Consider the following 27094-nt stretch of genomic DNA (forward strand, 5'->3'; position numbering starts at 1 on the left):
AATAAAATAAAATATTAAAAAAAAAACAAGGGCAACAACAAGAAATTAAATACATAAATATTTTTTAAAAAAGAAACAACTTTCAAATTACACTTTCAAAAATAGTACCAAAATTTTTATTTTCACATTCTTCTATATCCAAAGTATATCTTAAGTTCTAAATTTACCTTGGGTTTTGCTCATTCATGAAATATTACTCCTCTGGTTTTTATGAAACAACACATATTAAAATTAATGTTTCAATGCTTTCTCAGGCAGCGGCTTCTTTTATTTACTTACTTATTTATTTGTTTATTTTATAAAAAGGAAACACGGACAAAACCATAGGATAAGAGGGGTACAACTGCACACAATTCCCACCACCAGAACTCCGTATCCCATCCTCTCCCTTGATAACTTTCCTATTCTTTAACCCTCTGGGAGTTTGGAGCCGAGGTCATTGTGGGATGCATAAGGTGGAAGGTCTGGCTTCTGTAACTGCTTGCCCGCTGAACATGGGTGTTGACAGGTCAATCCATACTCCCAGCCTGCCTCTCTCTTTCCCTAGTGGGGCGGGGTTCTGGGGAATAGGAGCTCAGGACATTTGTAGGGTTGTCTTTCAAGGGAGGTCTGGTTGGCATCATGCTAGCATCTGGAACCTGGTGGCTGAAAAGAGTTAATATATAAAGCCAAACAAGTTGTTGACTAATCATGAACCTAAAGGCTGAAATAGTGCAGATAAAGAGTGTGTGTGTGTGTGGGGGGGGGGGGTCCTCCATTTTGTAAATAGCTAGTAGGCATATTTTAGTTATATTCCAAAGGGCCTGTGGCTATACTAGTTTTTGTTTTTTTTTCCCCGAGCCTGAAATCTGATATGCTGGTGGATCCAAGTTATGGACTGGGGAGATGATATTGTTATGGTTGGAAAAGGGATCAGAAAGCTGGATCAGGGAAGAGAGTAGCTTCCAAATATGAGAAAGGTGTATAAATATTGTTGACTGTAAACCCTATCGATTTTATCTGGTCTGGGGCTCATATTCAACTTAGGAGCCTATGTGACCTCTGCATCCCTGTAGGTTTGAGCTCACATTCTGTGGTCATGAATAGGAACATTCCAAGCTTTCCCAATATCAGGACCCATCTTCCTCAGGTGTAGCACAGAGTTTGCTGTCTGACCTCCCTTCGGAGGACGGAACATTCTCTACTGTTGTTGATCCAAGTTGAGGGCAAGGTCCTATGGGGGCCCACAAAGGGGTCTATTTTGTTGTTCCTAATAGAGATGACCAGTAACAATGGAGAAAGGAATTTATTTGAGGTCTAGGCCCATCATGTATGTTTGGGAATCTCAAGACTCCCAGACTAGGGCCCCAGTAGGCAGCTATTCCTTATTCTCAACTAGTGGTACTCCTCTCTTGCTCTAAATAATTAAAAAAAAAACAAAACTCTTTTTTATGCTTTAATACAATACTACTGACACAAGGACCAAGGTTTAAGCACCCATTCCCCACCTGCAGAGCGTAAACTGCAGAAGCAGTGGAGCAGGTCTGTAGGTATCTTTCTTTATAACTTCATCTCTATTTCCCCATCCCTCTTAATTTCTCTTTCCTAGCAAACAAAACTGAGAGGAGGAAAAATGGGGGGAAATGGCCACCAGGCATGGTGGATTTATAGTGCTGGTATCAGGTCCGAGCAATAACCCTGGTGGCAAAAATAATAAATAATAAATAAAATACTACAATCAGCTATCAGAAATAATAAACAGCTTCATGAGTAGTACGTCAGTGTCTCTCCTTTTCTCTCACTCTCTCTCTGTCTCACCCCTTATCAAAAGTGAGAAAAAAAAATTCATAAGATACATTTAAAAAAGAGGGGGAGTAGAAATACAGGGTGAAACTTTTAACTAGATGTTGTGCCATCTTACCTCTACTATGAACTAGCAATGGTAAAGACTGCCCCACTCTCCAAGAGAGGATGGGTCACCCTATTCTGCCACTTAAAGAAGGCTGTTCTTAAAATGAGCACAGCCTAGAAGGTTCTGACCTAGGACTCTGAGCTCAGACTGACAGGGAGGGACTCAGGTCTTAAAGACTCCTGTATTAAATATGAATATACATGGGCCCCAGGTCAGATCAATGCAGAGCCCTACCTGACTCCTACAGGCCGGGGTTATGGATTGACCTGTCACCTCCCTGTCCAGTGGGAAAGCAATTACAGAAGGCAGAACTCTGCTGTAATTTTGGTTTAAAAGCCCCCCCTGGGAGTGTGGAAAAAATAGGGGGAAACTGGCCAGAGAGAAGGATCTGGACCACAATTTCGTAGGGACCTGAAATATTTGTCACCAAGATTCTCTTATACCATAACTGAAAGGAATGCCAATCTGGAAAACACCAGAAGAAATCCAGCTCTATGTCCCTTATATGAGAAAAAAGAGGAAAGAGAGAGGTTACTTGACAGTAGTAATAGGTGTAGATGTGACTTAGGAAGTAAAGGCCGTAGGGGGAAAAAAGGGTAAAAATAGATAGATAGATAGATAGATAGATAGATAGATAGATAGATAGATGATAGATAGAGGTATAAAGTTAACATACATCTGTGAACTTAATTGCACTATCTGCTAGAGAGGGGATAAGGACACAGAACTCTGGTGATGGGAACAGTGTGGAATTACAACCCATGATTATAACTGTGCAAATCCCTAGTATTTTTTTTATTAATTAAATTAAATTAAAAAGAAAGGGAAATACAAGGTGAATCTTAAACTAGATGTAGTGCCACCCACTATCAAGTGATTAACAAAAAAAAAAACTTCAAACATAAAGAAAGGGGGAATGCAAGGTGAAACTTCTGCAGCACAGTCAAGCACCCTAAAAAGAGGGGAGGCAGAAGGGGATAGAGGGGCTATTCGGGACCCTGTGCATAATGCTGGAGGAAGGCGTCCACTGGTAGTGGATGTGCTATGCAGATACCTATCACAGAGAAATAAGAAACTATATTCTTATAAATCATTTTCCTCAATAAGGTGATTTAAAAAAAAGTGAAGTTCAGCATTAATATGTAACACAGAGAAGATAATATAACCAATTTCCATATTCAGTGAGTAACAGGACATTCTAACCATTCATATATTAGAAACATGATCCCCATGTATGCCAAGAGACCCTTATGGCCGAGGCTCTGAAGTCCTCAGGTTCAATCCCAGGCACCACAAGCCAGAGCTGATCAGTGCACTGGTTTAAAAAAATTAAAATTAAAAAAATTAAATAAAAACAACCAGAAACATGATGACCATGCAGATACCTCTCAATTCTTTCTACATTCAAATGAATATCTTAAATTCTAGAGATTTAGTTTTAACCTAGTAATTTCATCCCTTACAGCCAATGTGACACTTGACTATTCAGATAATCATGATTTCTCTCATCGATCAATGCTAAAACCTTTTCAGCAATGCCACTGTATGTAGACTTAGTTTCAATATAATTCTATAATAGTGTCAAAGGGATCATTAAAAAAATAAATTCTACTCACTCGTCTGTCTAAATCTGTCATTTTCTCTCCATGGCCTGCAGGAAAGAAACCCATTCCTTAGTATGTCAGAGAAAGCCTGGTGTTTTGTCCCCACCAACACTTCAGAGTTTGCTTACTGATGATCTTTTATTCATTCTTTGCCTCTCCTACATTACACGTTGTTAAGCTTTCCCAAAATTTATAAATGTCTCAGCTGAGGCACTGCTTCCCTAGTAAATTTCCTACCATACACTGGATTAGGTACCTCACTCTCTGCTACTTCAGTATGTAGTGTAACCTCTATCAAACTTCTGACCACACTGTATCAGTATTTTCTGCTGAACACATGTGAATGCTCTGGCAACAAATATTTTGCCTTTCATTTCTACACAGTAAATTTAGAGCATTGTCCTGCTCATAAAAGATTAAAGTTCACTAAAGGGATGCCTAAACTATCCTTTAGTTTAACTTATTGCATTTACAAAAAATAAAATATACTTTTGCCTTAACTCTTAAGAGACACATTTTAATGTTTTTTAAAAAGGTGGGGGGCAGGCTGTCTTTGTCTATGGTCCTCAACATACATCTATGTTAGAACTGAATGACTTATTACTGAGAAAAAGTCATTAACTCTGCTTTCTTTTGGTAGATATTACTGGAGGCAATGATTCTAAAAACAAGTTAATTTCTTTTTTTCGCAAGAGAATTAATGTACCAATCTGATTTAGTAGTTATACTATCTCTCTGGGTACGGGGTGGGGTGTGTTGAACCCAGAGCCTTGCACATGGTAAAATGTGTACTTAACCAGGTGTGTCATGGTCCAGGCCATGAAGAAGTTCTTTTAAAAATCAGGAATGCAAACTTTATTTTATGTTTTGGTAGAGGAATTTAAGTGTTAGTAAGCTGAACTTGAAAGGTTAAATGTAATTTTTAATTACTAACTGAGGGAAATTCATTATTGTGATACCTATTCTCCACTCTGAAAATACAAACCTGTCAGAAGGTTCTAAAATTTTCACATGCTTCATACAAAATAATGGGATATAAGAGAGGAGGTCAAAGAGAAGAGTATTCATGTGGAAAATTGTCTATAAATGTCTGAAATGCATCAGAGCCAAGGAATAGATTCATACAAAAATATATCCCACATAGTCAGGCGAGATAGTATAATGGCTATGTAAAATGACTTTTTTAACTGGGGCTCTGGACCTGAAGTCACAGGTCAAGTCCTCCCTGCATCACCATAAGCCAGAACTGAGAAGTGCTCTGGTCAAGAGGGGGAAATAAGGTTTCCCAAATCCTACTGTTTAGCCATCTTACAAATTATCTAGATATATGGATACAGGAGATGTAGATAAAACTAGATCTCACTTTACAAACATATTGACTGAAGAGAAAAACCTATAATTGTCACAACTGGCTTAAATGTGCAGCTCCTCTCTTCAAAATGAGACAGGAATTTCCAATTTAACTTCCATTCCTTTATTTCAAAAGAAATTAAAGACCTTGTGAATGAGTACATACCTTCAACAATCAAGGCAGTACTTAATTACAAGTACAATGATAATAGTGAAGCAAGCAGTATGCTCAGTGGATATAGTAGTGAAGGGGTCTAAAAATAAATAGAAATATTTCCTGCCAGGGATTAAACTCAGGATGTCATGCTTGAGGGTGTAATGCTTTATCCACTGCACCACCTCCCAGACCAAAATATTTCCTAAAGTGATTTTTCTCCCCTAAAAGTTGAAAAGCCCTGTATTTTGCCATTCAACAAGTTAAAAACAGTGAATAACAGATAAACTCAAGGAGCTTCTCTGACAATTAACATCAGATATATTAAAGGAGGTACAAGGTAGACTAAATAATCAAAGCAAATTAAATATGCTCAGAACATTTCCTACCATCACTCATAGAAAAATTATCCTAGGGGGCCGGGCGGTAGTGCACCTAGTAGAGCATACATGTTATAATGCTCAAGGACCTGGGTTCAAGCCCCCAGCCCCCACCTGGAGAGGAAAGCTTCAAAAATGGTGAAGCAGTGCTGCAGGTGTCTCTCTGTCTCTTTCCCTCTCTATCTCCCCCTTCCCTGTCGATTTCTGGCTGTCTCTATCCAATAAATAAAATAATAAAAAAGAAAAGAAAAGAAAAATTCTCCTATAGACTACCAACATATATGCTGCCTACATATAACAAGAAGATACACATAATTCTTTAGTATAATTGGATGAATGCATTTTGGAATTGCCCTTAATTGAGAACACAGGACATTTTATAGAGTCAAACTGCATATCTGATATAATACTGTGAATTATACTTATTCATGATACAGAACTACAATTAACTGAGATTATGCTACATGTTTTTCAGGAACTTTCCAGACTTAAATAAAGTTCTACGACAGTAAATTGTTTTACCTAAATTCCTGGTTTTTTTTTAAGTGACTAAATATTCTACTTCAAGATTAACTACACGTACTATTTTACTTTCATACATGAATTAAGAATTAAAATTACTTACAGTAAATATTCGTCTGCCAGTTCGGTCGAAAGTTACACAGTACACAGATGACAAATGCCCAAGAATACGTTTATGCATTTTCATGTGCTGATAAACTGCTGTTGGAACAAGTCGTTCAAGCCTGTATTTCCCATTCAGCTTCCTTGAAAACAAGGTATCCGCTACCAAGAAAAAGGGAGAAAATACATATAACATAAAAATTCATTTCATCGAATATGTTCTAAGAATTCACATTTTCCTGTTTCTCATACGTTGGGTACAAACAAAGCTGTGCCTAGGCGATACAGCATAGTGGTGATACAAAAGCCTTTCATGTTTGAGGCTCTGAGGCCCCAGGGTTGAACCCAGACACCAAAATACAACAAGAGATGAGCAGGACTCTTGTATAAATAAATAAATAAATAAATAAATAAATAAATAAATAAATAAATAGCTGTTCAGCTAAGAGCTAACTCTGGTGGAGAGCACACTTAACCAAGAGTGAAGAAGCAGGGTTAAGGCCCACATGATCACATGGCGATCATGATCACAAAGAGATGAAACTTCATGAGCAGTTACAAAGTGCTGTGGTGCAGGGCTCTCCCTGCATCTCTCCCTCCATCTGAGGGAGGAAAAAGAGCCCACATGGAGTTGTGTAATCATGCAAATCCCAAGTTCCAAGTACCAGCAACTGTGGAAGCAAAAGTAAAAATAGTAAAGATGCTCTCTCTAACATATATGGTCCCTAACTAAAAATCTTCAAAATGATCGATGTAAACACATACATTTCGCTTGAAATTTACAGAATAAAAGAATAAGATAAGCTACGCATAGTTACCTTCATTTTATAAGCAAGGAAACTTAGCTAAATGACCTTGTCTGCAGTCAGAAAGTACGGATTAAAAACCCTGGTTTCCAAAATACTGTGCCCTTCAGGACAAAATGGATAACCCGAAGTGACTAGGCTTAGCGGAGTAAGGAGATGAAAGGCAAGTGCTGGATGGTTTTTGCTCCTATGAGAAATATGTAGAAATGAAGCATTTGAACTTCAAGTAGCCAACTTGTCTCTACTGTGGTTATTATTAGGGGGTGGGGTTGGAGTTGGGGTACAGAACTTCAGTGCTGGATGTGACGTACAACTACATACCTGATAGAATATTGTAAATCAATAGAGAGATGAGAGGAGAGAGAGAGAGAGAAGCAAGTGAGCTACAAAACTAGCCTTCCAAGGGTCAGGTTGTGGTGCAGCTAACAGACCTTATCATGTGTAAGGACCAAGATTCCAGCTTCTGGGTCCCAACAGTAGACAGGAAACTTTTGAGTGGTGCAGCAGTGCTACAGGTCTCCCTTTCCTTTCCCTTCCCTCTGTGTTTCACACTCTTAAAAAATATATATATTATAATAGAGCCACTGGAAAAAGGTGGAATCACTGGTCCCCAGCAATAACTCTGGTGGCAAAAATGTGGAATATAAATAATGAAATTACCTGAACTTAAAAAACGACAAAGTAGGGGCTGGGTGGTGGTGCACCTGGTTGAGCGCACATGTTGCAATGTACAAGGACCCAGGTTTGAATCCCCAGTCCCTACCTGCAGAGGGAAAGCTTTGTGAGTGGTAAAGCAGTGCTGCAGGTGCCTCTCTCCCTCTCTGTCTCCCCCTTCCCTCTCAATTTCTGGCTGTCTCTATCCAATAACTAAATAAAGATAAAAAAAAAAAAGTAGTAGTAGTACAGTCCTCATGTCTTTGCACCTAATAGCACCTTTGGATAAATTCAATTCTATGTCTTTGTAATAAAATAGTTTGAAATTTGCACTTCTAGGGGGAAAAAAGAAGTAACCAAACTGTCTCTAAGACACTGTGCGACCTATGGGGGTTACTGCTGAGGGAGGGATACAGAACATTGATGGTGGGTGCACTGTGGAACTACTCTCCGTAGTTTTGTAGTCTTGTAAATTAGATCAAAACACTGCTAAAATCTGGTATAAGGCAGTGCTGGGAATTAAGCTCTTTACCTCTGGGCTCAGGATGCAAGTTCTGGCCTTTAAAAGGCCGAGTTATCTCCTCAGTCCTGGATCTAGTGCTTTTCAATTTATTCAACCAGCAATTATTGAATACTCTAGGCCTGACATGCTAATTGAAGACTCAGAAATAATTCACTGCATTATGCAAAAAAAAAGGAAAAGAAAAAAGAAGCTAAAAATCCTGTGAAACACCTACATTCCTTCTCTATAAAGAACATTTGCTCACTAGCTCTATCCTTTTTTTTAAACCATTTTTCAAGATATGACTGAGATTCATCTTCTGCTCCAAAGTCCAGTGTAGTGACTCTAGCACAAATGTTTCCTCCTAAGTAAGCTACTACTGCACTTATTTTCGATACTGGTAGTTATGGACAAAGAGTTGCTTGATAAATATGCTGACTAATCTGTATGTCCATTATGTACCTAGAGAGTAAAGGGATTTTCCTCCTTAACAGAGATTGTTATGATTGTTGAATGGTAAGTACAAAACTCTTACTGGAATTTAGTGTGAGAAATAGGGAGGTGTGTGTGTGTGTGTGTGTAAGTAACTAATACCATTTAACTTATATGAAGAATATAGATATTATGCCCCCAACTTAATAAGATACAAATATCTCAGGTGTATTTCATAGGAATCTCTTCATTCTTTAATTTATTCACATAAATTGTTATTTGGCTCATTATACACTTAAAAGTCAGTTTTAACAATTGGGGGACTTGTGAGGAGGTATGTAAAAAGTGTTCTGCAGGCTCTAAAGCATTATGGCACGGAGTATTAATAATTGTTCTTTTACTACATTAAGTCATTTTGTTTCCGTAGACTGTTGCTCTTACTGCTAGTTTGTAAATTCTATGCTACAATCTAGTTCAAGATCTGGGAAGATTAAGATAAACAGTTGTGGACTAGCATATTTAGATGTACAATAGTTATGCATTACCAGTGTTCACTAAATTCCTAATATGCCTTGACAGACGTTTCCTTAAACACACAAATGGTCTGGTTGCAAATTAATGTTAGGAGTGAAAAATCATGCAAACCAGTTATCAACTGTCCTATCCAGTGAGAACACAAACCACCATATCTAAACATCACTATTCAATGAGGTCTCAAACTCATTCACTGATTACAAGACATAGTTTAATTCCCTCATTCAAAATGTACTACATTCTCAAAATATATAAACTATAACTCTCAAAATGTCAATTTATTAAGCTACTTAATATTTATCCTTCTCCTGGAATAAAAGTTTATAGGGGAGATGTACAATATCACTATGAATGATGAGTGGGTACTTGTACATCAGGATTTCTGAAGATGAACTTGTATAGAGACTATTTACAAATTATAGTTGAACTGAGAGGCAAAATGATCATGCAAAAGACTTTCATGCCTGAGGCTCCAGAGATCCCAGATTAAATCCCTAGCTACACCATAAAACAGAATTGAGCAATACTCTGGTCTTCTCTCTGTGTCTTTCTCCCTCACTAAAATAAAATAAGTAATATTTTATAAAGCCAAAACACCATAGCTGATAAATTATTCTAGGCAAAGAATAAGTCTGCATAGAAAAACAAGTCCTGAGATTTCCAATAACCTAATAATAGCTCCTTAAAGTGCAAAGATAGTTTACTAGACATTTACCTAAAATAGAATAAAATGTTATTTTCTTTTAGGGAGTCAATTTTAAAAAAGAAATAATATCCTTAAAAAAATTATTGTCCATCAATAACAACAGTAATAACTACAATAAAACAAGGATAACAAAAAGGGAATAAATAGATAAATATAAAAGAATTTAAAAGGGAGTCTGGTGGTTAAATGCAGGTGGCACAAAGCCAAGAACTGGAGTAAGGATCCCAGTTCAAGCCCCTGGATCCCCACCTGCAGTGGAGTGACATCACAAGCAGTGAAGCAGGTCTGCAGGTATCTATCTTTCTCTCCACTTCTCTCTTCCCCTCCTCTCTCCATTTCTCTCTGTCCTATCCAACAACAATGACATAAGTAACAACAATAGCTACAACAATAAAACAACAAGGGCAACAAAAGGGCAATAAATACATAAATAAATAAATATAAAAAAGATTACTATCACTTTTTCAAGTAAGACTTTCCAGATACCTCATGTTAAGTGAAATATATAGTTAAAGCTACCTTCTACACTGCTCTCTGAAATGTTTACAAATTAAGTTAAAGCTAGCTTCTACACTGCTCTCTGAAATGTTTACAAATTAAGTACTTAATATCTATCTATACTATGAGAACATCTGGGAGCAAGCCCTTCCTTACTCTCAATCAACTTACTAATGTATGCAACAGAGAAATAAAAGAAAGCAGTGTTCTCAGATAGTAAGCTGGTAGTTCAAATTATAGAGGGAGTTAAGAAAATATCTGTATGTTCTATTAGTTGAAGATCAACTGAGGAAACTGAATTAGCAGAAGGATGATCAGATCAACAAGGCTCTAATTTTAACCAAGAGGAGGATGTTGTAAGATACTCATTCAATGACCTTAGATTTTCTTTTTTTAAAAAATATTTATTTTATTTATTTATTCCCTTTTGTTGCCCTTGTTGTTTTTTATTGTTGTAGTTATTATTGTTGTTGTCGTTGTTGGATAGGACAGAGAGAAATGGAGAGAGGAGGGGAAGACAGAGGGGAGGAGAAAGATAGACACCTGCAGACCTGCTTCACCACTTGTGAAGCGACTCCCCTGCAGGTGGGGAGCCGGGGTTCAAACCGGGATCCTTATGCCCGTCCTTGTGCTTTGCGCCACCTGTGCTTAACCCGCTGCGCTACAGCCCGACTCCCGACCTTAGATTTTCTTTGTGACTTACATATATCTCCTACCATATCTTAAATAATTTAAGAAGGGAAATACCATCTTACTTACACTTCCCATAACTGAATGTAAAACTTTTCAAAGATGAATTTTAGTAAGGTACAGAAGATGTTCAATCTGACTTAGGGCAATTGGATTTCTGAACATAAAGGAAATGTTTCTTGTATTATAGGTACTCTAACTCTTACTAAGTTTTAGTAAATTGGAACATCAGTTTTTCAAGTGGTTAAACCGATTATCAGAAGTCACAAAGGAGCAAATTTTATATGACATTATTATAATTTTAGTCATCAAATAGCACCTACGACTTTAGTTTAAATGTCCATTTATTTTCATAGCCCAGGAATTGGCACAGTGGATTAAGTGTTGAACCCTTAATTATGAGTAATGCTCTAATTCTCTTTCCTCTCTTTCAGGAATAAACGATGTTTTCCTCTAAGGAAAATACATAAAAGCACAATTTAAGTACGGGCATGGCAAATGTTCTTCTATAATGACTGCCAAAATAATCTCTTTTTTACTTGGCAAATTTTTTCATACCTTTTGGTGTCTGTCAAAATGTTACATTCTCTAGAAAGCTTAGTGAATTTCAAAACCCAAGAGTTACCCTGTAACATCATTACTCCTCTATTCAAATCTGCAATGATCTCCATTTCATTCAGATTATCGAATTACTTACAAATAAATCTCCTAATTCCTAAGTATCTTGTTCCCTATTACCTCTGTGACTTTTGCTAAATCTCTTCCCACCAGTCTAATTCCATCTGCTCTTCCAAAAACACCAAACAAGTTCATAGTTCAGGGCCTTTCACTGAACAGGATACTGTCCCAACATGAGGATAATTCCAAGATCTTCTTCAATTTTTTTTTTTCCTCAGAGTTTGCTGCCCTCTCAAATGGAACTTAGCATGATTAGCCCATTGAAGATTTCGGTCCATTTACTATATACTACCACCTGTAACTCTTGATCCCCATTTATATAGTTCTACATCTCTTCTTTTTTCTATTGCTTAGCACCTGATACTAGACATCTATTTGACTATTATGCCCATTGTTTATTTTCTGGCTGCCCCACCTACTGAAATATAACAATGTTGGTTGATACTCAAATGATCAATATTTACTTCTTGAATCTATTTAAGGAATAAACACATTAATGGACTACTACTCAAATGTTGAAAAGTTAGCTCCTTTGCCTAATCTAGGATAGAACTTGAAGGAACCATGTTAAGTGAGATAAGCCAAAAAAAAGACGAGATGAATACCAGATGATCTCACTTACTAGTAGAACTTATAGAAACCAGGTCAGAATACGCCAAAAGATATCTGGTTAAGCACACACATTAAAATGTGCAAGGACCAGGGTTCAAGCCCCCATTCCCACCTGCAGGGGGTAAGCTTCACAAGCAATGAACCAAGTACTACAGGTATCTCTCTGTCTCTCCCCTTCCTCTCTCAGCTTCTCTCTGTCCTATCAAATAAAGGAAGGAGAGAGGGAAAGTGGCCACTGGGAGCAGTGGATTCATGAGTGCAGGCACTGAGTCCTGGCAATAAGCCTGGTGGCAATAACAGAGGTAGAGATAGAAAAAAGAAACAAGGACAGAATGAGAAAACACTATGTGAAAGTTGGACTGGGTGTTCTGTATTACACCAGAGCAAAAGATTCTGGAAAAGGCGATAAAAGGAAGGAGTAGGGAGGACATTGAGGTGCATGATGGAAGAAAAGGACATAAATGTGGGTGAGAGGGTTCTACAGACAACCTGCCACGGCGAGATGAGAAACTGTACCCATGTGTCATTAAATGTACTGTAAAGCATTAAACACCTCCCAAATAAAAATAAAACACACATTAATAATAATAAATTTGGGAATAGTTCATTTTAGCTGCCCTGATAATCTGAAGGGAATGGGAGAAGTAAACATATTTACTCATTTTTTTTTTATTTCACAGTAGGTGAAATAAAATTTCCAGCAATCATAGTTATTCATCTAAAAGACTAGTCCCTTTAAAGTCTGAAGTTTATAGCACACATCAATCAAGCCAGTTTTTGAAACAAAACTTAAGTACGTAAATCAACAGAAGTAATTACTGTAGGTAGGAAGCGGGGGCTGGAACTCAGGTCCTTGAGCTTGCTGTATGTGTACTTAACTGGCTGAGTTGCCGCCAAGACCTGGCCCCCAATACTCATGCATTCTGAAAACTAGATATAACTAAGTGCGTGACCTAGCCAATGGGGTTTTATTTACAATTAACCTAAGTATCATTAATCGAATTCTCCCACATGGCACTTCCTCCTAGCTAAGTTATAAATAAGCTAAATTATTTCTTTAATAATTCTAAGGTGGACTAAATGTAGAAAACTAGGAAAATCCATTATTTCATTATCAAAAGTAATCACTTATTGTTGTAGATTTTCTTTATACATTGTATTTAAACAATTTACTTCCTTAAATAACTAGGCTTGTAAAGTCAACATATTTTCACTCAAACTTGACTTGGTGGAGACATTGTACAAGTTACTTTCAACTTCAATTCTCTGGTTATTTCTAGATATATTTTCCATACTATATGTTTCTTGAAGTTATTTCACAAATTTTATAGTCAATGCTAGCAATATATTTGCTTTCTTTTTTGACTTCTTTCTTTCCTTTAAACTGAAGAATTTTCTTGTTAATCAATAGTATATTAAATATCTATTTACATCTCTTAATTTTTTAAAATATTTATTTATTTATTCCCTTTTATTGCTGTTGTTTTATCGTTATAGTTGTTGTTATTGATGTTATCATTGTTGGATAGGACAGAGAGAAATGGAGAGAGGAGGGGAAGACAGAGAGGGGGAGAGAAAGATATAGACACCGGCAGACCTGCTTCACCTTTTGTGAAGCGACTCCCCTGCAGGTGGGGAGTGGGGGTTCCTTGAACCAGGATCCTTACACTGGTCCTTGTGCTTTGTGCCACCTGCATTTAATCCGCTGCGCTACCACCTGACTCCCTTTTTTTTTTTTTTAATAAAAGAGATGGACAAAGGAAGAGAGAACCAGAGCATCGTTCTAATGCAAGTGTCAGAGATGGAATTTAGAACCTCATGCCACCTCCAAGGCTGGTGTTTTTTGGTTTTTTTTTGTGGTTTAAATATATCTAACTTTATAACATAGCTAGTTTTACTATTTATTGTGAGGTTTATGAGAAAATACTTTCCCAAATAATCTGGTCAACAGCTTACTGTTATTTTTCATTAAACTGTGACTTAATTATCATAGATATACATGTAGAAAGATATACATACATATAAATAGCTGATGGAAACCACGGAGGACATGTCTATATGCCAGTGCCAAAATTCAAATACCATAATGTTAATTTTATCAAGTTTTTCTTTATTATGTATCTATTTCAGAATATCTTCTTGATTACTGCACCTAATTGAGGTGCAACCTCAATTAGGTGAACCTTTTTTTTTTTAGTGAATCTTATTGAGGTTCACTGAAAAAGTTTTCAAAATAACAGTCAGAAATGCAAATGCACTTTCATCTACTTCTAAACAAAGTGACATGCTTACTCCTTGTAACTGGACCCAAGTTTTTAATGCAAATGGTTTTAAAGAAAGGTCAACATACAAAGTTACTACAGCTTTTCTCAAAATACACAAATTTCCAATTTTAAAAACCTGTATTACCTGAACTAATTGCATGGAAAATCTATACTGTGAACCCTTCATGATGGAGAGAAAAAAAAAAGGTAGCTGCTAGGAAAGAACTTCTGCATCATAGTAACAGCATTTTGAGAACATTAAATAAGTAAGAAAATCAGCAAACAAGAGGACTGAAGCTCTCACCCTCTTCAAAAATGTCTTAGTGGGCTTTTTTCCTCCTATAAATGAATACAAAAATGCATCATGACTTCTGACAACCCAATACTTTGTAAGTAAAAAGATGAAATAAGAAGAGTTGGGAAGAGAATTAAAAGTGATTTATCAAAAATACTGGGGTTAGCTTGTCCTTGCTATTGCTTTAATTGTTAAGAACATATAATGTGCTTGCTATACAAAGCTCACACCAGTGCAGAAAAGCCTTTCTCCCTTAAAAATCTGAATCCAGAGTGCCCTATAGTTTCTAAATCTAAGAGAATCAATTTTTGTGACAGTAAAAGAATTAGATGAGAAAACTCAGTATACCATGTGTTTTCTGGCTCAGAAAGAGGAACAATCGGATAATTATCAAGATTATTTTAACTAATTTTTATTAAGTGCATTCTCCTACATTTTGACTAATTCTATTCCATGATTCTCTATAAAACAAACACTTGGGGGAATCGGGCTATAGCACAGCGGGTTAAGCGCAGGTGGCACAAAGCACAAGGACCAGCATAAGGATCCCTGTTCGAACCCCGGCTCCCCACCTGCAGGGGAGTCGCTTCACAGGTGGTGAAGCAGGTCTGCAGGTGTCTATCTTTCTCTCCTCCTCTCTGTCTTCCCCTCCTCTCTCCATTTCTCTCTGTCCTATCCAACAACGACAACAACAATAATAACTACAACAATAAAACAACAAGGGCAACAAAAGGGAATAAATAAATAAAATAAATATTTAAAAAAAAACAACACTTGGTGGGGGCCAGGCAATGGTGCATCAGGTTAAACGTACATAGTACAAAGCACAGGATCCTGGTTTGGGCTTCTAGCTCCCCAGTTGCAGGAGGGTTGCTTCACAAGTGGTGAAGTAGGTCTGCAAGTATCTTTCTCTCTTCCCCTCCTCTCTCAATTTCTATCTGTCCTAGCCAATAAAATGGGGGAAAAACAGCCTCCACGAGCCGTCATAGTGCCGGGCACTGAGCCCCAGCAATAAGCCTAGAGGCAAAAAAAAACAAAAGAAACACACATCTGACTAGCTCCCAGAATTTCTTTAAATAAAGTAAAAATGCTGTTACAGGTCATAACTAATAACTAAACAATCCATAAATTAAAATATGAGAGCCAATTCTAAATAAGTAACCAAAGTTTCATTTTAGTTTTCTCAATCCATACTAGTAAAATGTTTTCTAAACATAAGATAATAATGCAAAAATCACAAAATAAAAATTTGTCTATCTATAAAGCTAACCTTGAGTAAACTACAAAAATAGTGATAAACATGTAAACAAATACCACACACAAAGAAAGCAAGATCGCCAAGACACAAATTGCAAACTGATTTGCCCCTTCTGACAATAACTAGTGTTCTCAACAAAATAATGCTACACCAGATAGTCAGAGGCTAATCTCTTGTTTAAAAAAAAATGAGATCAGGTGGTAAGGAATCGAGTCATGTATACATGACACCAGGCTTAAAGCCCCCTAGCCTCCACCTGCAGGGGTAAGTTTCATTAAGTGGTGGACCAGTATTGCGGACTGTTTCTTCTTTTTATGTCTCTCTCAATCCCTATCAAAGAAAAGAAAAAAGAGAGGGGCACTGGGAATAATCATTGTGTCAACACTGAAACCCAGCAATAGTCCTACTGCAATAAATAAATAATAATGAAATAAAAGGAGAGAGAGAGGGAAAGAGAGAGAGAGAGAGAGAGAGAGAAAATATTAACTGGCACATGCAATGCCAGGCCTCTAGAGACTTCATGTTTGAAAGCTCACAGTTTTATCCACTGCACTACCTGCCAGGCTGCACAGGTCACTTAATAGATGTTCCAAGTACATTCCAAGTCCAAAAAGCTTTCTGCATGTGGTGTTTGGAGATTTCAGAATTTGTATTGTGCAACACAGGTATCTGATAAGGCATAAATTATAAATACAAAATGATGCTGGCTGGGTGGTGGCGTACCTAGTTAAGCACTCATATTACAGTGCACAAGGCCCTGGGTTCAAGCACCTGCAGGGGGGAAGCTTCACGAATGGTGGAGCAGGGTTGCATGTGTCTCTCTGTCTCTCTTCCTATCTCTCCCTCCTCTCTCAATTTTTGTCTCAAATAAATAAAATTTGTTTTAAAATGATGTTATAAGAAACCAAATGTTTCTGATGTAAAACAGACACAGGCTGGAGGAACACAAACACACTACATAATTTCCTAAGTGAAGCTAAAGTCAAGCTTCAAAGTGCTTTGAAAATATAGCTATAAAGGATGAGAAATATTGCTAGGGCTTGGGGGTGGTGAATTCGGGGTGGGGGGAGAGTCTCACTAGAAGCATTTCAGTCTGAGAGAGAAATACTATCTGCTACAATTAATAATGTAGGTAAATGTTAAAACAGAAACATATCTGGGCAGAAAAAAAAAGCTAGGGAGCTTTATCATGATGTGTGATGGATTGGGAAAATAATGGCTAATATTTACTAAATTCTTTACTACAATATAGATACCATTCCAGGCATTTTACTTTTAGGCTTCCCTTAGTACTCACTCATCTTTTAAGATAGTCAGTAATACTATACCCAGTAATAGAATTTAATAGAAATAACAGAATAATTTCTCACTAGTAGAATAATTTCTCACTAGTATAAGGAAACTTCAGAACAAACATGAATTTCCCCTGAGGTGAAATTTAAGTTTGTGGCACATATGATTCTCAAAGTATACTTTTACGATGTTGCCCAAGAAGACAAATGCTAGGAGGGCAGGGGGACACGGGGACCAAAAAATTAAGGGAATTAGAGGACTGGGGGATTGAACCCAGGTCCTTGTGCACTGCAGTGTGTGGGCATAAACAGGTGTGCCACTGCCTGGTCCCTCAAGTTATTTTCTATTACCTGCTTTTTGTTTGTTTTTGTATACAGTAGCACTGTTCACCTCTGGCTTATGATGACTCTGGGGATTGAATTTGGGGCCTTGAAGCATCAGGCACAAAAGTCTTTTGCATAACCATTATGCTATCTCTGCATCCCATCTCACTCCTTTAATTGTTTTCTCTTTCTTTCTTTCTTTCTTTCTTTCTCTTTTACTTCTTATTTTTTTGTATTTTTATTAATAGAAAGAGAGGGTTAAAAGATAGCACAGTACCAAAACTTCCTTCAAAGCAATGGATGTCTGTCACATATGAACCCTAGGTCATGCAAATGGCAAAGCAGAACACTAGCCAAAAGAGCTATTTCACTATCTCTTGATCAATTAATTGTTTTTCAATGCCAAGAAAAGTAACTGGATTCAAAAAGTCTAATATATCTCAAGCCTGATAAATCTCAACCAAGGCATATTACATGCTACAGAAAACCAACAGGAAAAAATATATGCAAAACTGACTAAAGAAAAAGTGATTACCTTCCAATAATGGCAATCAATGAATGACAGATTGATACCCAAGGTATCAAATAACTATACATAAAAACAAAATGCCCCAGATCAAACACAAAGATTAGAAGTATTGTAAAATTATTTAGGCTGTTTTAACATACAGAAAATAAACATTCAAAAAGGTCAAAAGCCAAAGAGAAAAAGGTAAACTATAAAAACACTACAGAAAAGTTATACAAAACTGTAAGAACAATGAGTATAATAAGCACCCAAAAAAGAAAAAGTAGGATTCCACTAGCTAAAAGAAAATTAATATCCCTGGATAGTTAGAAGAATAGAGGTGGGAAAGCAGACTATGATTAAAATATGAAGGTCTCTGAAAGTTGAAAGTTTAGATTTAGTGGTAGAAGTACAATACTACTGTGATAGCGAAAACCACCACTTCACGCTACCTAAGCAGAAAAGCAACACAGCAAAGGCAAAAACTGAACACTGTAAGTGTTAATTATGACTTGGAATGGAGAGAGAGAAAAGACACTGGAAGCAAGGCTAGTTTGGAGGATACTACAGTAAGACAGGTGAGACAAGACCTGGTAGCAGTGGCACTGAAAGGGATAATTTTAGGAGGCACGTCAACATTTGCATCAGCCAGGCGGTGGCACACCTAGTTAAGCGCTCACACTACAGTGCGCAAGGACCCAGGTTTAAGCCCCTGGCCCCCACCTGCAAGGGGGAAGCTTCATGAGGTCTGCAGGTGTCTTCACTGTCTCTCTCCCTCTCTATCTCCCATTCCCTCTCAATTTCTCTCTGTCTCTACCCAATAATAAATAAATAAATTTTAAAAAATAAGAAAAATGAAAATCTGAAGACAGACATTTAAAGAAAGCGTAGGGGACTGGGTGGTGGCACACTGGGTCAAACACACGTGCTGGCATGTGCAGGGACTTGGCATGGATCCCTGGCTCCCCACCTGCAGGGGAGTAAAGCAAGTACTGCAGATGTCTCTTTCCTTCCCTCCCCTCTCAATTTCTCTCTGTCCTATATAATTAAATTAAAAAAAAAAATACACCACTTTATTTTCCAGCATTACAACTCATCTGTATTATGATACAATACCCACTTCTTCTTCTAGCGTTTGCCCCACTAATATCAATCTAGTAATACTGACGTGGCAGCCAGGGAGGTGGCATAGTAGATTAAGCATCGGACCCCCAAATATCAGGTCCTGAGCTGAGTCCAACCTCTGCATTGCATATGCCAGAGTGATGATCTGGTTCTCTCTCCTCCTCCTAATAAGTGTTTTAAAAATTATTTAAAAAAAAAAAATACACACACACACACACACTTTAGTGATGTTCTCAGCCAACAGTGCTTATTATTCTCTATTAAGTGCAATATATAAAATCCGTATTATGACTTCTCCACTAAGATTACTAACTAAATATGCATATATATTTTTTCTTCATTGAATGCAAACCTAAAAAAATCATGTAAACTTTTACTTTCACAAGTTCTTTACCAAGAAGATATCAACTTAATAATGAATTCAAATAACTCACCAATGCTAGGAGGACTGCCATAGTTAATTGGTGACTCAGGGGGCCTTCCACAATGCAATGCGGCCAGAGCAGATCCTTTCCACACAACATGCTTGCAACCTATTAAATACACATGGTTAAGGAAACACAGATAAGGTACTAAGAAAAAATATCAACAAGTTCTATTAGAAATTATTCTTACTCTTATTTGTGCGTAGCAATGACTGTCTCCCAGCTCCTAATAAAGTTTGTACTCCAGGAACACTCTGTGGAATTTCTTGCTCAAGAAGGGGTCCTAGTCGATGACAGATTTGCAGCAAGTGATCAGGTGCTAAATGTCTGTAATACTTGACCTATTGTGTGAAAGACATGTAAATTATTTCCTAAAGTGATACGATTATAGTAAATACAGTATACTTTTAAAAAAACATTTTTTTCCCCAATTAGTCAACACTTCTGCAGTAAGGGTGGAAGGAGGGAGCATAGACCGTAATCCTGTGAAATCACTTAGCTAAGACTTGCTCCAACCACGATTTCCAATGAGAAAAGATGCTAAAAAATTAATGTAAACTAAATATAACAAGACATATTCTGGTTTCTCTTCAGATTGCATAAACCTTTAGCCTTTTACTAAATGTAACAAGACAAAAACTAACAAGTATTGGCCAATGTAATACTGAACAATGGGAAATATAAATAGTGCTATAACCTAAAATAGTATGCTTCCATTTAATATTTTAACAGATTACAAAATAAAAAAACATAACATCAATCTTGAATGTTATAATTTATTTAGCAAAAATATAGAAAAAGGTTAAATTCCAACCATTTGCATAAAAAGTTGTTTTGGGGTATCTGGCAGTAGGTAGCACAGCGAGTTAAGCTCAGGTGGCGCAAAGCTCAAGGACTGGCGTAAGGATCCTAGTTCGAGCCCCAGGCTCCCCACCTGCAGGGGAGTCACTTCACTAGTGGTGAAGCAGGTCTGCAGGTGTCTATCTTTCTCTCCCCTCTGTCTTTCCCTCCTCTCTCCATTTCTCTCTGTCCTATCCAACAATGCGACATCAATAACAACAATAGTACAACAATAAAACAAGGGAATAGATATTTTTTTCAAAAAGTTGCTTTTGTTTTGTTTTGTTACTAGGTCTTAACTGCTCTGGGATGACTTTTTTAGATAGAAAGAGACAAAGAGAGAGAAGGGAAAGACATGATAGCAAGAAAGCCTTCCCTAACATGGTGGGAACTGGGCTTGAACCTTACTTATTATGAGAAAGAGAGACTGTAGAGAGACAAGAGCACTGTTTAGCTCTGGCATACAGTGATACCAGGCATTGGATCTGTAACCTACTATCCAAGATTTGTTCTCTTCTGAATTTCATGTAAACAAATTTTGATTATAAAATAAATCTACTTTCTACAAAGCTTGAGAACTTGTGCAACATTCCTAAAATGCTGCTTAATTTCTGCTAATATTTGAAGCCCAAATATGAAGTTAATATTTGTATTATCCATTCTAAAATCAGTATAGTGATTGCATGATAATGTAAAGCTGACATTAAATAAAGCATTTTATCACTCTAGATAAGAGTAAGAAAGAGTCTTACTATAGTACTAAATACTTCTGCTGCTCTCAAAGCATTTTCTAGGTATAACTGGAGATGTCACACAGGTAATATAATTAATAATACTAAGACTTTACTTATTTGTGCACTCCTATTTTCTTTTGAGTACACAATGGAGTTCTCCTGATGCCGTGTAAGATATGAGAGCACAAGACTAAATAGCAAAAGCAAACCTAGAACCCGTCTTACTAAGCCAGATTTAAAGAGCTACAAAAATGTAAAAATAGCACCACTCCTCTCATTGTTTTGTTTTGGAAAATGTTGTTTAAAAATATTTAGAAAAAATATCTATTACTAAGAAGGCCAGTAGGTATCTCACATAGTACAAATTACCATGCATGAGGGAGGCCTGGGCCACCCTGAGAGTACCTGCAGGGAACTTCACAGGTGTTAAAACAGTGGTATTATGTCTTTCCTCTTTTTCTTTTCCTCTCCCTCTTCCTCTCTGGCTAAAAGAATGAAAACAAATAGGGGCCACCAGGAGCAGTGAAGTCATGCTTGGGAATTGATCCCAAGATATAAGCCCGGCGGCAAGAAAACAAAACAAAACAAACAAAAAAACAGAAAAAATTACTTATAGCAACATTTACTAAATGAACAAAATACTGTCTTAATTTTAAATATTATGTAGATATAAACAAGGAACTACAATAGTTTATTTATTTGATAGGACAGAAAGAAAATGTTGGAGAGCAGATAGAGGGAAAGAGAAAGGGAGACACCTGCAGCATTGCTCCACCACTCATGAAGTTTCCCATTACAAGTGGGGACTGGGGGCTTGGACCTGGGTCCTGTGTATAGTAACTTGTGTGCTCAACTGGGCCATGATGTGGCCTCAACTATAATAGTTGTTTTTTGTTTGTTTGGTTGGGTTTTTTTGTTTGTTTGTTTTTATCAGAGCTCTGACTCCGCTCTGATTGATGGTGGTGCAGGGAACTGAACCTCGGACTTTGGAGCCTCAGGCATGAGTCTCTTTGCATAACCAATATGCTGTCTACCCCTGCTAAAGGTTTTTTTGTTTGTTTGTTTGTTTTTACTAGAGCACTGTTCAGCTCTGCTTATGGTGTTGCAGGGGATTGAACCTGGGACTTTGGAGCCTCAAGCATGAGAAAGTAATAAAATAAAATTTAAAAAAATTAAAAAGAAAACTAGAATAGTATTCCTCTCAGTTCTAAATTTGTATAAACATTCTAATGTGACTTTTAAAGAAAAATCATCATTTCTTTTTAAATTTTCATTTTAACAAGTTCACTACTGATTTAGTTCTGTGAGGATCCTGTTTATTTTTGTAAAAGCATTTGTTAGTCAAGTCAACCTGAAATCCTTACTGCACAACTGCATCACGTAAGAAAATACGATGAGGGAGTCAGGTAGTAGCGCAGCGGGTTAGCACACATGGCACAGAACCCAAGGACCTGGATAAGGAGCCAGGTTTGAGTCCCCCGGCTCCCCACCTGCAGGGGGCGTCGCTTCACTGGCGGTGAAGCAGGTCTGCAGGTGTCTTTCTCTCCCCTTCCGTCTTCCCCTCCTCTCTCCAGTTCTGTCTATCCAACAATGACATCAATAACAATAATAACAATGAAAAAACAACAAGGGCAACAAAAGGGAAATAAAAATTAAAAAAGAAAATATGATGAATCAATTTTTACTGAATAAGACCACCTTTGGGATTCGGGTGGTATAAGGAACCCGGTTCGAGCCCCGGCTCCCCCATCTGCAGGAGCGTCGCTTCACAGGCGGTGAAGCAGGTCTGATGGTGTTTTTCTCTCCCTCTCTCTGTCTTCCCCTCCTCTCTCCATTTCTCTCTGTCCTATCCAATAACAATAACTACAACAATAATAAAACAAGGGCAACAAAAGGGAATAATTTTTTTTTTAATGTGTTAAAAGATAGGCAAGGAAAATCAACTGGACTTATTGATTGCTTGGTTATTGGGATGGACTTGGAAGGAGGAATGCGGAACATAAAAAACAGTGTCTCTGGGTTTTAGAATATTGACTAAAGCAGAAAACATTTTTTGGGGTTGGGATAGACTTGAGTTCAGTTTGCATCTGATGAAGTTGTCTCAACTCTGAAGTCTTTGGGATTGCAGAGAATGGTGTTCTTTAACTGAATTTGATGAGCAAACCTAGGTTATTAATAGAAATTTAAGAACCATTGACAAAAGGATTGTCCAAATACTTGAGAGTTTAGAACTAGACTCTGACACCCCAATTTAAAGGAGCTTCCTCATTTAATAATTTTGCATGTGTTCCTTGAATGATTTATTTAAAACTCTTTAAGTTCTACTTGAGATATTGGTAGATCCTTTAGTTCTGTGTCTTACTATGGATAGTTCTACGAAATGGATAGTTATAGCAGAGCTCAGGGAAGAGTCTTCTGACTCCTCATACTGGGGTCATCTGAAACTATCAATTAGAAGAAAAAAAGAAACAGTTCTTTGAGTGGACCAATATATTTGTATCCTTGTGAAACCAACTCTAGCATACTACCTTGCACAAACAACCATCCCTTAGTCTAGAAATTTTACTATTACTGATGAACATTATTATTAAAAAGTAAGTGGTATCAGTGAAAAGAGGAGAGCCTGGAAGTCACTACATTCTGTTGGATGTGTCATTAATTACTTTTCTACTAAAAATTTAGGGACAGGTCAATGGAAAGCCCTGAGGTACTTCAGCAGGTCAACTGCATCCCCTGCCGTACAGAAATATGAGGCCTTGGATTCAAACCATGGCACTTTTCATGACATGAAAGTGCCTGCCTTCCTTCTAATTTTCCTTCTTTCTCTCTTTTTAATGTATTATTATTATTATTATTATTATTATTATTATTATTATTATTATTATTATTTATGAGAAGGAGAAGAAGATAGAACCAGAGCACCACTCTGGTACATGCAATGCCAGGGACTAAATTTAGGACCTCCTGTTTAAAATTTGAGTGTTCAGCACAAATCCATTGTGCTACCTCCTGGGTCTCTATGGAAGCACAACGGATTAGCACCAGAAAAGCTCCGTGGATAGTGGAAGGTGCCCTGGTTGTCTCTGCTCTCTCTTCCACTCTCCTCCATCTAAAAAAAAATTGAAAATTGGACCGATGTAGTCCAGGAGGTGGCGCAGTAGATAAAGCATTGGACTCTCAAGCATGAGGCCCCGAGTTCAATCCCCGGTACCAGAGTGATGTCTGTCTGGTTCTTTCTCTTCCTTTCTCATAAATAAATAAATATTTTAAAAAGAAAAAGAGGGAAAGAAAGAAGGAAGAAAGGAAGGGAGGGAGGGAGGGAGGAAGGAAGGAAGGAAGGAAGGAAGGAAGGAAATCAGACTGACGAGGTTACTCAGCAGTGTTACATATGTGTGAGGCGGCACTGGTTTGTTCTGTGGCAGTAAAAAAAGGGAAGAATAGGTTACAAACAGGCTAGGTTTAAACTTGCTTGGGAAAGATGTATTCATGGCAGTATCATCAGTAAAACTGGAACATTTACCATAGGAGGCAGTTACAGACCCCGACAAGAGTAGGCTGTTATTTATATTCCACATTACATAACACATGTTGACTTTTTCATGTTAAAAGCAAACATTTCTAGATATAAAAAAAAGGAAAAAGAGGAAGAACCTATTAAAGGAAGCGGTCAGATCAATAAACTACTTGATTTACCTTTGAGACCTAGAAATACCAGTACTTGCTCTGGCACATAGTTAAGAAATTCCTATAAAATAAGATCCACCTAAAGTATGACACCAGTATGATCTGATGTGACGTGACTGGTCTCTTCCCTTCATCTGGGTTGTCAGGAGCTGACTGGTTTTCAAAGTGAGCTTTTCTGATCTTCTCAACTATTTTCACACAATGTTTAGATATAAGGGCTGGTTGCTCTATAAATGTTCTGAATTATAAAACAGTGTCATGAAAGAGTTCCACTTTTATGACCATTCTAGCATAGAATGAATGACATGATTTTTTAAAAGCCCTAATTACTAATCACTCAGAAGATCTACTATTCAATCTCTACCCCTAAAATCCTTAAAACTACCAAGCTTACCATTTATTACAAAGCCCAAGTAAACTATTCCTGCCATATCTGAAACAAGTTTACATTTCTGAACATATTTTTTACTAGGCTAGTTTCTCCACATAGAAAAAGATATGGAGCATTTGGTTTCTGCCAAGTATTCTCAAAATGTATTACTCCTTACATGCAAATAAGATCAAGTATTCTTCCCACTTCATCGGTAAAAACAAAAAGGAAAAACTGGAGTCAAACAGTATACAGCTTCTCCAATTACACATTTATAAACAAGGAGAAGCAGTCATCAAATCCAGATCTTCATATTCCAAATCTACTGGGATTATTATGATATGAATGTTTCCCTTCTCAAAAGGGTATTCTTTCCTTTATCACAGGTCTTATCACAAATTTAATAGCACCAATATATTTACTTTTCAAGTTAAATCTCTAACCTATATAGCTATTCTAGATGAACTCTCATATGCCTGCGAGTTCTGTATAGTTAGAAATATGCTAAAAATTAATACAGTCTCTTAAATAAGCATCAAATTAATCTAGGGCCTTTTTTTTTTTTGCTTTTAATTGTGGATAAATACACCTGAAAGACTATCTTACACATACAATTTAATCAGACATGTGAGAATTAAGAGAGGTAATAATATTTCATTAAGGTAACAATAACTTAATATCAACAATCATTTTAAAAACATATTGCTTTTATTCATCAAAATCTAACTACATCCCCCCTCCCAAAAAAAAAGAGAAGGCTATTTAGAATTAAGGTTTCCATGAACTACAAAAAAGTGCTCTGGGAAAGAAAAAAATTCACAAAATTTAACTAAAATACATTTGAAGGTTGTTTCTAAATTTAGCCATCTCTGCTAAGCAAAATATCTGTACTAAAAAATCCTCTTTAGGAGTTGGGCAGTAGTGCAGTGGGTTAAGCACAGGTGGTGCAAAGTGCAAGGACTAGCTTAAGGATCTTGGTTCCAGCCTCTGGCTTCCCACCTGCAGGGGGTTCACTTCAAAGGCAGTGAAGCAGGTCTGCAGGTGTCTATCTTTCTCTCCCCATCTTCCCCTCCTCTCTCCATTTCTCTCTGTCCTATCCAACAACGACATCAATAACAACTACAACAATAAAAAAAAGGGCAACAAAAGGGAATAAATATTTTTAAACCCCCCCTTTAAATATGTGTGGCATGATATAAAACTCAAGCCTATCATTCTTCTTAAAGTTTAATTTAAAGGTAAAAAAAAATTCTGAAGTGTTGTATTTTTCAAAAGTCTTCATAAAATAATCTTAAGAGAACGGTCAGTTTCATTTTTTTTATTAACACTTCTGTTTCAAAACACTTCATAGTGACACTAAAATTGTTTCAGAAAATGCAAATTTTAAGTTGCCTAGAATTTAGTTTATTTCTACAGCCCAAAATCTCAATCCTTAATTGCAGGACATAAGTTAAGGTGAAATATTGCTTGTGTCTATGCTATTAACCCCTGTCAAGACAGGACATATGCTAGTTCTCTATTGCTAAGAGACCAGATAGGTCACGTTGCCATGACCAGAGGGCTCTGGAGTTCAAAAGACATGGTTTCTTCATTTGTTTCTTTTGTAGCAAGGGATCATTCATGTTGCCACAAATAAACTAAGTCTTACACTACAAATTTCAATCCATGACCAGGTTGCAACCTAAATTTTCTTAGTATCGAAAACTTGTTATCCTGCCTTCCTTTTTCTTATTTTTGAGCCCTGAACTCAAATAAAGCTGCTTGTATGTATGGATGTAAGGCAAAAATAACTAAATGTGTAGTCTCTGCCTTCTCTGTGACGGCAAAAAATCCTCACACTTCTGTATTTCACTGTTCAGA

The 27094-nt window shown here is 37.1% G+C and overlaps 1 protein-coding gene across 2 annotated transcripts in view; it reads right to left on the reverse strand.

Annotated features, from left to right (window-relative positions):
- PHIP (pleckstrin homology domain interacting protein) overlaps window positions 1–27094 on the reverse strand; it is a 121611-nt gene that overhangs the window by 88760 nt on the left and 5757 nt on the right. For both annotated transcript variants that reach the window (XM_060205423.1, XM_060205422.1), the window contains exons 5-7: window positions 19797–19947; window positions 19616–19714; window positions 6005–6165 (exon numbers count right to left, since the gene is read on the reverse strand). In XM_060205423.1, the coding sequence (XP_060061406.1) occupies window positions 6005–6165; window positions 19616–19714; window positions 19797–19947 (411 nt within the window). The remainder of the gene's footprint in view (window positions 1–6004; window positions 6166–19615; window positions 19715–19796; window positions 19948–27094) is intronic.

This window comes from Erinaceus europaeus, chromosome 13, assembly GCF_950295315.1.
Source record: "Erinaceus europaeus chromosome 13, mEriEur2.1, whole genome shotgun sequence".
NCBI classification, from domain to species: domain Eukaryota; kingdom Metazoa; phylum Chordata; class Mammalia; order Eulipotyphla; family Erinaceidae; genus Erinaceus; species Erinaceus europaeus.